Raw genomic sequence first — 12,126 nt, 5'->3', positions numbered from 1 at the left:
CTGTCCCCCATTCCTCCCCACACCCATTGCTTATCCAAATCTCCCCTGTAGGTGTTTTCCTCCTTTTTTTTTTCTTTTTTCCTCTCTCTCTCTTCTCTTTTTCTCCTTTTCCCATATTCCTTTTGTCCTGATCCGTTCAGTGTCTCTTCCACGAGCCTTAACTCCGTATACAAAGAAAAATAATAACAAAGATTAGGGAGCGGATATGAGTAAGGGCAAGGATACAAATCCTGTTTCATGTACTAAGATGTATCGATGTCCTCGCACCATCTTTCCTTCATTATACTCTCCAACACCTTCAATTCCTCCATTCCATCGCCACGATGTGCTTGCTGAGCTATCGTTCCATGGAAGCCACGTTCCCTCAAGGTGCCGATAAAACCGCACACCCTGTACAAGTTTCCTTTTCAGAGATTTTACCCTCGTTCTGGTGTGACGGGGAACGTGCATCCTGAGAGGAGCCACGTGACTCGTGTTCGAGAAAATACCTCACACATTGAGCACCGCGGTGAACACGCCGTGGTGTTCACCTTTCAATGGAAATTATTGTTTAGGTTTTTTTTTTAAAAAATTGATAAACGTACAGATTTCAGCACTCGAGATTATTTCAACATTTTCAGTTACAAACCGAGCACTTTTATTGTTAAACAAGGACTAAAGATTTTGTGGCTAAAAAAAAAAAAAAAATTATTATAATAATAAAAAACCAACAACAACAACTTCCGATATTTCGTCACGTGTCTTGATTAAGCCAATAGCGAAACGCGTCATAATGTATTTACGTATTTACGATATATCGTGTATTTCGGAAATAAATAATGTATTTATGAAATTACAATCCGATAAATGGAATAATCTTTAAATAGTAACGTGAACTTTTCGGAACTTTAAAGCGAATGTCCGAATATATTTAAAAGTTCATGATAGACGCTCTCAAAAGGCACCGTCAATGTGAGGATGTGTACATGTGCTCAGTATTTAAGGAGATCCGGATCTTGTATATACAAGAGTCGAGTCCGAGAGATTAAGGTTTTGTCTGAACAAGAACAAGAACAAGAACAAGAACAAGAACAAGAACAAGCAAAACAACGCCGAGCTCTCTATGCTAAAAAGCGGTGTTCCCCCCCTCAATTTTCTTTCCCTGTATGACGACTTCTAGCGAGTCGTGATCGAGCGCTTCCCGCCTTTTCCATTGCCTGACGTTCCTCCAAGTTTCTGAGGTGAGATTGTACACCTCCCGCTCGCACTTTCTCTCGTGCGTATTTATTTATCGACGGCCTTTGCTCGGGAGTTATTCCATCCACCATTGACGTGTTTTCTTTCTCCGCTGGAGGGCGCCGTGAGGCGGTCAACGCCGACTCCTGTGGAGGTGTTCGAGTTAAATCCACTCAAAATGGCCGCCATTCAGTACTTTTCATTCCAAGTCAAATCAAAACACGGCTCACATACTGTCACGATCTTTTATACATACCTTTCCTCTCAGTTTGCATTCGGAAACATAACTTCTTTGGTTATGTCTACATTTAAATGCAAAACCTTTGTATATTTATTTCGTCCTTTTATACAACGGCGACATTTACATGAAAGTGGTATTTATGAGCAATATACAACACACAAACGCTACGTTTTACACTGGTGAACGGTTTAAGCTTTATACCAAAGGCGCAATACATTCAGCGAACGGCATTGGATGTGGTGGAAGGGGGTTCCCAGGAGTACATGTGCTGAAGGACCCGAGCATCGGATGGTCTTCTTTTAATTTTTTTGCATAACTACATCAGGGTCGCTTCCTGGGTCTCCTGTGCTTCAAGTTCTCACACACCCACTCCGAGTTCGTTGTGATTTGCATCGAGACCGTGAAAGATCACCCTCAGCCCGTCGACCGGGTGCACCACAGGCACGGTGCGCAGCTGTGGAACCTTGCTCGATGCCAGCTCAAGGCGACAGCTCCCTGCCAGTTCGATTCCCAAGAGCTTGAGGATGAGGCGTGCCAGCTCCCTACCCATGCAGCTGCGGGCACCGCCACCGAAGGGCACGTAATGATACCGATCCCCTGGTGCGGTGGTCAGCGGATCGGCGAAACGCTCGGGTTCGAATCGCTCCGGTCGTGCAAACTGGGGCGCCGTGTCATGCGTATCCCGGATACTGTACAGGACGCTCCATCCTTTGGGAACCTGATAACCCTGGGGAGATGGGAGTACGTAACAATATTGATGGTGGCGTACAAGGTTGAAGAGCATCCAGCAGGTGACAATAGCACCGATATTGGTTCAGTCGATGACCATTTACGGTCAACAAAACAGTATAGGACATGGGAAGATGACAAGTTTCATATCGTTCTCCTGCAGCTGCACAATTGAACGACGTCGGAATTCTTATCAAACTACTCCCCATGGAATGGGGTCATCATGCAAGATTTCCCAAAGTTTTTTTCATGAACGGAGGTGATTTGGGCAGGAATTTGCAATTTATTCAGGCTACCAGTGGCAACTTGCTTACTCTTTGCGGAAGACACCGTGGGATCCTTAGTGTCCATCAACCAATGCTAACAGAGGGGACGCCAAGTTTAACGTCTATCTGTGGGATGACTCGCTTGCCTGTGAAGCATCGCTTGCCTGAAGATTGAAAGTAAATCTAATTGCATAATTAGTTTATATTTTGATAGAAATAGCCAAATAACTTGTGAAATTGTCGGGTTTTTTTTTTAAATCAAGAAAATTAAGCTGTTTCCTCCAGGAACCCAGGTGTGTGCGTGCGTGCGTGCGTGCATGCGTGCATTGAAAGTATTGGTAATTAAGACTGCTCACGTCAATTTCAAAGGTTTGCAGGGCAGTGCGATATCCTCCAGACACAGGTGGAAGGAGGCGTAGGACTTCCTTAACGACGCAATCCAGGTAGCTGAGCTTGCCAAGTTGCTCCAAGCTGAGTCGTGCTCCTCCACATTCGCACATCTCCGGTCGCTCATCACGAACTTTCCACTCTCTATCAATCTCCATGTCTGCAGGTCTGCAAGTGCACCCGAGAGGCGGCACCGCGTGCGCGCGCAACTCTGCACGAAGCTTCTGCAGCACAAGCTCATGTAGAAGCAGTTGCAACACGAGGGATGTGCAAGCGCTCGATGTGGTCGAATATGCCGCGAAGATGAGCTCCACGGCGGCCTCCTAGTGCAGTGAGGGTTAGTGGTTAGTGATGCACACACTATACACACTAAACAGTAAACCATCATGATGGGCAAGACTTGTTTGCAACTGCCCCTTTAATCATATATACAAACACCTGCATATATCATGTAGTGAGTATTATACAAATTCAAATTGCACATTAAACTAATTACAATTAACAAGCAATATGGACTCCCTGTGGCAGACTTCATTAATACATTCAAAAGGCCTGTCAATGGAGGGTCACCACTCATGGAGTCTCACAGAGCTCAGAAGTGAACGCCATATTTTTATGACCTTGGGCCGTAAAGAATCACAAGCACATTGAGCCACTGTGGGTGTTGTGCAAGGTGGTGATTTACAGGTGTCTCGGCTTATGAAAGAGCAGAACATATACGACCCGATTACACTGTGACGCCAACACCAGAAGTTTTTGGATGAGCTGCAATATTTACAAATGATTGAAAACCAAACGAAACTCTGATTTCTAAAATGTGATATATGAAGTTCAATCATCATCACCATCACCACCATCACCACCACCATCACCATCACCATCATCATCACCATCATAATCACCTTTACTTAGTTTGTATGAAGTGGAAGTCCATGAGTTTTTGGTTTTCCTTTTATGTAAGTTCTCAGATCCTCAGGAAGTTATAAAGATTGTGAAAACAAGTTCAGGAGTAGGGATACATGCTCTTCTTATTTGTTGTCATGAGGTTAATGACTGGGCAAACAATGAAGGTGAAGCAGTATGTAACCAAAAATATGTTTTTTTTTCTCCTCAATTAATCTCTCTCTATCGAGTGCAGCCTGTGGCTGCTGGTTGCATTATTGATTGGGACCCGACTATGCCGCTGATGCAGTGTCCCCCTTACCAGTACACTGGTGCTCATTTTGCTGACCTCGGAAGGATGACAGGCTGAGTCAACCTCCTGGTGTATTTTTAATTCAGCGGCCAATGGGGCTTGAACTCAGGACCCTAGGATCCCAAGCTACCACCCTAACCACGAAGCCAACGCCAGGCTGACTAAATTAATTTAGGGGTATCTACAGAATGAGGGTTGGAGAGGAGGTGTTGAGATGTTGCTTAAGGAGAAAGTCGGACCTCCTTCACCATTGATCTGTTTGGGGGTGGGTGGGGGAACACCTGTACATACAACGATCTTCAATCAGCCTTTTATTGTCAATTCTCATTATTTAGAAAACTGTCCAACAGGATGGTGCAGAGGTGGCACACTTACTAGATACCTTAAAAGTTCGATTCCTGGCCAGACCATAAACTATCCTGCTGTTTTACAGTGCAAGGCATTGCATTTCAAAGTATGCCGTCCCTAAGATGGACTTTAAGCTGGTGTCCCATCTGCCAACATTAGTCGGCGGACGTTAAAGATCCCAGTGTCTTCTGATGAAGAACCAGGTAGTTATCACCGTCACCATGAACGAATGACAAATTCCTGCCAAAATCAGCTCCAGTTTAATGTCATGCTAAGCCAGCTGGTTCGTGAAAGGCGTGGGCCAAAAACTTTCCCCATGTCAGACTCCACAAGAAGGTGGAGAAAATTGTGGCTGTAAATGAATTAGAAATTGTAGTTGTCATAATATTCGTCGACCTCTCTATTGTCACAGATTATAAAGGTCCTTTGCCTCAAAATATGATATGTACAATGTACTGCTTGATGATTGCTATGAAGGTGGTAGGATGAGAAGAGGGCAATGAGGGAATTGCAGAAAAGTCTTCACAGTTTAAAGTAGTTACTTCCTGGATGTAGAAGGGCGTGCAGGATGGTCTAGAAGTGCACACACTCGCCTGGAAGCTGTCTAACCTGGGTTCCAATTTCAGCCCAGCTATAAACTGTCATCCCGGTGTTTCACAGGCAGGGTGATTCATCAACTTGTGCGTTGTCCCTCAAATGGACGTTAAACCGGGTGTCCTGTCTGCTGGAATTTGTTGATGGGAGTTAAAAATCCCACGGTGTCCTTCACGAAGAGTAGATGAGCTATCTCCGACACCAGGAACAATTACACATTCCTTCCCTAACCTGTAGAAAGCTCATCCTACGATCATCCTAACCTAACCATCAGTGATATAGCAACACCCTCAGCCAATGATACTACCCCACAGTATTGTGCTGCATACGAACAAAGAATAAGGATGAAACATGGGAAACTCAGAATGTTTGCAAAATCTTTTTCTTTTGGACAATGTGCTCATGGAGTGTTAAATTTGTCCAATTCAAGTTTCCATAAAATCAATATAAAAGTGCTTGCAAGGTCCATGCAAAGTGGAAATAAAGTGAAAGCTAATACTTGAGTCCTGAACAACGATTCCAAGTATTGAACGTTTTTCCAGTGAATACAACTAAATCATCACTTGTCCGATCAAAGGTTGTAGCTTTTTCCCAAAGTCAACAATACTAAATATCATCTTTATAAATGACTGAAGATATGCTTGAGACATGTACTTCAAGTGGCTTTCAGATGGAGACGTGTCATTCTAACGTCACATCTTGTGGAAGTCTCCAGTACTATTGTTGGTTAATGCTCCCATGCATCAGTAAATTTCTCAACGTGTCAGTCGACAATATATTTGCATGCGTGTGCATTTTATACATATTGTTCAAAAAAATTATTGGGAATGAGATACTGAAAATAGTCCAAGCCAAACCAAAAGTATTTTTTTATTTTCACGATGAACTGTATAGTATTAGTACGGAAAAGTAAATGCTTATTTATTTATATACAAGGCCTATATCCTGTATTTTCTTTTGATATGTCATGGACAATTTTATCTCGTTCGTAGAAATGACAGCTCTCAAGCTCGATCTGGGCTTCAACAGCGAATCCCTTGTTGACACAATTCCATAGAACCATTGAAACGAGGGATCGAAGATACAGCGCAAGGTTCTACTCGAGCAATATGGTTCGCAACAAATGTGTAACCGCACACTTGACTTTCCTTTCATCCACGAGATTTTTTGAACATTCTCAGTTGATTCACCTGTTCGAACCAACCAACAAATTCCAGAAAATATTATTCCAATCATTTGAAGAACTTGATGCTGAACATTCAAATGAAGGAGTAAAAAATAAAATGAGGCCAATTTGAGATTTTAGGACTTGATTCTTAGTCGGAAGAAGACAGCAAAAACTATTTTCCATCAAATTCTTGCCGAAACTAATGAGAATAGTTTGACAGCAATACAATGTCGGACAGGTGATTATATGATCATGGGACTAAGCTAGTAGTTTCGCTCATTATAGCTTCAGCCTTTAAAACTCCATTGTCTCTGCCCTGGAGACCCAGTAGCATAACACACAGTTCCATGTCGATGCAATATTTAAATGATTAACAAGTTCTATAAAAAAAAATTACTACCCATTTCAACATGACTGACACCTGCAATATGAATTGGGAAACCAGAGTTGAGAAGTTTATTGTTGCATTCAGATGTGATCATAATGCTCATATCCTCTCTGCAATTTGGAGATACAGTATTTCATCGACTGTTGATCTCGGTTATTACAATAAGAAAAAAAAGAAAAACCACCACACACACTTCCCAGAATTCACCTTCAGCTCTTTTATAGAAATTGAGATCCCCTGCTCTCGGGCACTCTCAATCAGATAGTCCATGGCATCTACTTCACCACTCTCGCTGCGATCCCTGGCCGCGAGCTTCTCACGGAGAGCGGTCTCGAGGTAATTGTGTAACTCGGCACGAGCTTGTAGACCCTATAGGAAAAAAAAGGAATAAAAGTAGGTGTGTATATACATTAGCAATGAAATTTGCACAGGCTAATGAGATTTTTGCTAGGCCGTTGAATGACTTTTCATGTATTCAAGTGCAGCGTTTCACCAATTCACTGTATATGTTACTACCGTGTTTCTGGGAGGAAACAAAATATCTTATCCATGATCAAATGGGTTTGGGCATACCTTTCGGAGTCCGCTGAAAGGTACGTCAAACGGCAGTGAAAATATATTGGCAACAAACTGCTGGAATGCTTTGCCAATGCGCGTCATATCCGCTTCGCTGGGGCGCAGGCCTAGCAAGACCCGCACAGCCACGTGGAACGTGAGCGCCTGACACTCGGGGTACACGTTGACTTCATCGGGCCGTGCCCGCCAAGAGCGCACCGCGCGTGCCACGGCTCCTTGCAGCTGCGGAAGGTAGTTTTCCAGTGCGGTGCGGCTGAAGACCTTTGAGAACAGCTATATAATGGGAAGAAACGAGGCGATTAAGGAAATGAAACAGTGAAAATGAAGTCAAAGAGCATCCTCAATAAAGATTTGGAAGAGATCAAAGGAAACTCTCCACGAGTCATGATCTTTTTACCTTGCGCTTGTGTCTGTGCACATCTCCCACCGAATTGCTGAGGGTTGTGTCACCCAGAAGCAGCCTGACGCTTTTGGGCCACTGAGACGCGACGAGGCTGTGTTCACCCATAATGATCTTCCGGATGTATTCCGCTCCGGTCACTCGTATGACCGGCTTTCCTAGCAAATGAGTCTTGAACACGTTTCCAAACTTCTCTCGGCGCGAGGAATGAAAATTTGCACCCTGGGGGCACAGCATACATGGGGCCTACAGTTTCGCGCCTAAAATGCGTCTTGCCAACACTTGATTAGGCCGACACTTCCAGAGAAACGGGTAATCACAACCCATCCATACTATTATTCTGTTTTAGATACATAAACAACTTATCAACCATACTGCATACTATCTATGCAATTGTATTTCATCAACTAAAATTTTTGTTAAATGTTCATATGTCCCAAACTAAAACATAAGCATTTATACATTATACATTTGCATGGACTTATTGCTTCTTAAGAAAGAAATGATACATGAACAACCAATAATGCACACCTATAAGCCAAAACTTTCAAATTTAAAATAACTCGGTCATTTAAAATGCATCATTACATATTGTTTACGAACCTGCACCATCCAGTGTAAGGTCTCCCCAAGAATCGGAAGACCCATGGAGCCCTTGGGTAATGGAAGCTGGAAGGCACGATCTCTCGTCGCCGTCCATCGCAGAAGCCACAGATGCTGTGCGACCGCAAGCAACAGCACCAGGGACATGAGGCAGGCCACGGCCGTGGCCAGCACGGAGAGCGCCCCCAGGGCACCCAGCATTTCTCCAACGGTTTCTCTATGGGGTGAATGATTCGAGGGGAAAGGAGGGGGGTGGATTGGCTCCATTCGGCAGCAACGTGGTGGGTTCGCTGAAAGATCGTGCAGGATGTCGCTCGGAGCGTTTGCCGACAAATTGAATGAACTTGACCCTGGGTGTGTGGAACACCGCCAAACAGGAGCTTATATCGTGTCCGCTTCTCACACAGGGGCTTTTTTGTTTACGATTTGGGGACATCCTCCTCCCCAGGGTATTCCACCCCAACCCTTGGTACTCCCAACCCCCCCCCCCCCCCACGTGGAAACAGCTTTCCTTCACCAATAATTTAACTCTCAGACACCCCCCTGTCCTTCCTTGCAGCCACTGTAACATATGTAAGACATTTGACATCAATTTCGTGCGCGACATGCCAATTAAATAATAGTTTCTTTCGAAATCTGTGTGCTCGCTAAAAGTGAGGCAAATTAGCGAGTTCATAATGACACTGCACAAGTGTCGCTCCAGTGAACAGCTCCATGGAACTGGGTGCAAGCGGGAGCTCCGAGTTCAGCAACTCGCGGGAAACCAGCACAAGTGTTTCCATGTAAAAGTGGTGTCAAAATCAGAGCTTGTGTCGTCTGTGCACGGCAAGCACTGTGCAATTGCATATATCCATCAACCTCCCTGATTCCCACTAATTGAAAGGTCCTGCAGGTAATTCTCGTGTACAATTTCATTGGTGAATAATATCCTTATGAATTAAACTATGATGTACCCTTATCGATACAAACTACATCAGGGAATTGTTTCACACGTGGGTTATAAATTTATCACAAAACTTGTCGATGGTCTTGGCGCACTTTTACAAAACTTCATAAAGTACACGCGATTAGTACCTTTATCGCCATGCAGGTGTGCGTTTACCGGCCGATATGAAATGATCATTGTCCTCGCACGCGCATTTCAAATGCCAAGATCTCAGCCCGCTGATCAGTTCATTTCACTCTTGGTCCAAATGCACGATGCTGTGCGCAGGGAATATCATGCCGAACCGAACTTACCGAAGCAACGGTGTGGGCGATGTGTCTGTAAAAAGACAAGGCTGTGGAGTTCCACGCACGCATCGATCTTTGCGCGGCAGACATTTATACAGCGAGAGTTCCCGGGAATCCTCTGGCCCCCCTTGCCCCCCCCCCTCCTTTGCCCGACGTGACGTTGCCTGGCTGGTTGCCGCGCCTCTTAAAATAATAATAAATAAATCGCCACTCGGAGCTCCGAGGCACCAATCATTCATGTCATTGCAAAATATAACTTTTCATCGAATTTTCAATGTTGTGTGCGTGCGTGTGTGCTAGAAATCATTCAGCAATATTGAGTTGGCCCATTCACAGAGAGAGAGAGAGAGAGAGAGAGAGAGAGAGAGAGAGAGAGAGAGAGAGAGAGAGAGAGAGAGAGAGAGAGAGAGAGAGAGAGAGAGAGAGAGAGAATGATTGAATGAATATCAATTACTTAAATCATTGTACACCTCCACTCATTTGTTCATCTTTTTTTCCGTATGAGGAATCGACTTACACATTCTCTTCAATCTCCTTCTTCCTTGTTCACCACCATCTCAGATCATTCCAAACCATGATTTTTTTTTCCGACCCCCATTAACTCCACCCCCGAGCCCACCTCCTTCCAAATTTCCCGTTTTTCCTTCCTGAGAGTTTGTGACTTTATCCATCTTGTTCACCCCATGCATTCTCCCCTACCCCTCATCCTACCCACATTCATTATTTGTCCAAGTCTCCTATTTTGTTCCATCCTGCTATTGGTGTTTCCCCCATCTTTCTTCTTTTCCTTTTGTTCTGTTTCGTCCTGATCGGTTCAGTGTTCTCGCTCTTCCATGATCCTTGACTCTGCATTCGAAAAACTTAAAAGTAAAAAAATAAAAAAACTTAACCTTCATTCAACAATTTCTTTTTTTAATTCTCTCCCTCAATTAAATAATTGTAATTGTAATCTTAATCAAGGGGTTAAAGGCATTCCATTACTCCATTGAATTTCTCTGTCATTTAAATTGCCTCTGTCATATTCAACCATTATTTGTCCTGGACATCAGGCCTGCTTGCACAGTCTGTTTATGTTCAAGTATTCCTTAAAAGGGTCCCACATGTCGAAGGTGTCCAAAGAAGCTGCAACATGTGCACATTGGCAAGTCTCCCCTTGTAAAAAAAATCCTTCATGTGCACAAATTCACATGTTTATCGTAAAATGTCAGCCTGTAGCAATAAAACATTTCATCTGGTCAAAAATATTATGCAATACCATCAATCAGATGTGTCCACAAAAACTTATTTACATTTATTATGTACCAGGTAGTTATTCGGAGAATTCCAGAAAATGATAGGGAAAGCTGGCAAGTTTTGCTCGTCCAACATGAAAATAAATTCCAGAAGGGTTGATGTGATCTTGTTGGCTGGCTTGCCCAAGTGAGTGCTGGATGATGATGTCATGTACATTGGTCTTGGGGTGGTTATATCAGGGATTGATCCAACAAAAGGTGTGATCCTCGAGATACCCAATGGATTATAATACTACTTGCTGTAAAATAACTTCTCCATACTTTGTGGAAGTTTTCCCAGAGGTTGAATGGCATAGTAAATCCTTGCCATGAGACTGCTGTGCTGCTGCTATGCATGTGCCATACCAAGTATGATGAATCCAAAAATAGAAGACTTTGGCAGTTATTTATTCGTATATTTGCATCTGGTGTGCAAAGAGTGGTTCCTCGTGAGTTCATAAATTAATGTGGGTCCATCCTTGTGTCAAAGCCATTATGTATTATGAGAAATTCCAGAAATTTTCAAAAATTATCTTTAACAACTGGGATTCCTTCACAATGAAAGCAGTGCAATCATACTTTGTATACATATGCATACAGTAGTTTGATGAGTGTCTGTTTGGTTGTTCGTTTGACTTCTGTGCACCTCTGAACCACTTAATGAGTAGAAACTGGTGCTTGTACTCAAGGGGTGCGTGGGAAGTTTTTAGGTGATAAAATTAATTCATAGTCCTCAGGGTTCAGGGTGGTTGGGGATGGGGAGGGGCTCCAATTTTTTCTCTGTTAATATGTACAGTATAGCACCACTCCTGGAAGGATACTAAAATACTCCAATTCTGAGAGAATTAACCCGTCTAATTCTGGGTGAATTAACTTGTCCGTAATTCTGGAGGAATGAACCGATCCGTAATTCTGAGGCAATTGATCGGTCTGTAATTCTGGGTGAATTGGCCGCTCCATAATTCTGGGAGAATTAACCATTCCGTTAATACATGACTTTCAAAATGATGTGATCCGTCCCAGAATGCTTGATGTGTATGCGCAGAAACCCCAAGCAACAAAGTCCATCGTGGCGGTCGGACGTATATCATGTGTGTCAGATAGGATTGTAACATGAAACTGCTCACAAAGCTTCTGAGAGAAGTCAAAAATACTTGGAAACGTACCTGCTTGAAAGGGGTGTGCCTCTGCACAACAAAAGATTTGGAGAACTTTCTGAATAACTCGCCCAAAAAATTGATATCTTGCATCCGTACTGTAAAAGCCCCAAAGATGTGGGCCCATACAAAGCCTGTGGGTGGTCAAGTGCATTCTACCCCACCTCACCGATTATCCCCATCAGTGAGTGGGCTTTGAACCTTGCGGGATTACCTGTGATCAACATGGCAAGCTTGGTGATTTATTTAATGAAGTCTGCAATTGGGAAGTCAATGCCGTAATTACCTATATTCAGGTAGGCTTCCCAGAGAGAGACACCGTATCTGGTTTAGTTGCTTCTTAACACTGATGGGA

General features: G+C 43.5%; 1 protein-coding gene across 1 annotated transcript; it reads right to left on the bottom strand.

Moving 5' to 3' along the window:
* Positions 1-1,522: 1,522 nt before the first annotated feature.
* Positions 1,523-9,448, bottom strand: LOC147015239 (cytochrome P450 26B1-like). The gene is made up of 7 exons (XM_085849811.1): positions 9,350-9,448; positions 8,111-8,327; positions 7,505-7,729; positions 7,105-7,380; positions 6,739-6,900; positions 2,808-3,161; positions 1,523-2,183 (listed from the first exon to the last, which is right to left on the bottom strand). The coding sequence occupies exons 2-7, from the start codon at positions 8,309-8,311 to the stop codon at positions 1,815-1,817; spliced, it is 1,587 nt and encodes a 528-aa protein (XP_085705937.1). The 5' UTR covers positions 8,312-8,327; positions 9,350-9,448; the 3' UTR covers positions 1,523-1,814.
* Between the last annotated feature and the right edge of the window lie 2,678 nt (positions 9,449-12,126).

The sequence above is a fragment of the Eptatretus burgeri genome, chromosome 12 (genome assembly GCF_056783735.1).
Source record: "Eptatretus burgeri isolate ZD-2024b chromosome 12, Ebu_testis_v1, whole genome shotgun sequence".
NCBI lineage: Eukaryota > Metazoa > Chordata > Myxini > Myxiniformes > Myxinidae > Eptatretus > Eptatretus burgeri.
This window is presented reverse-complemented; position numbering and strand designations above follow the sequence as displayed.

Bases quoted from the DNA above. Each gene is read 5' to 3' on its own strand.
- LOC147015239 (XM_085849811.1), bottom strand. From the start codon at position 8,311: ATGCTGGGTGCCCTGGGGGCGCTCTCCGTGCTGGCCACGGCCGTGGCC. The intron at 6,901-7,104 runs GTATGCCCAAAC...TTTTTCCTATAG, and splicing joins CTTTCAGCGGACTCCGAAAG to GGTCTACAAGCTCGTGCCGA. The intron at 3,162-6,738 runs GTGAATTCTGGG...TCACTGCACTAG, and splicing joins TTTCTATAAAAGAGCTGAAG to GAGGCCGCCGTGGAGCTCAT.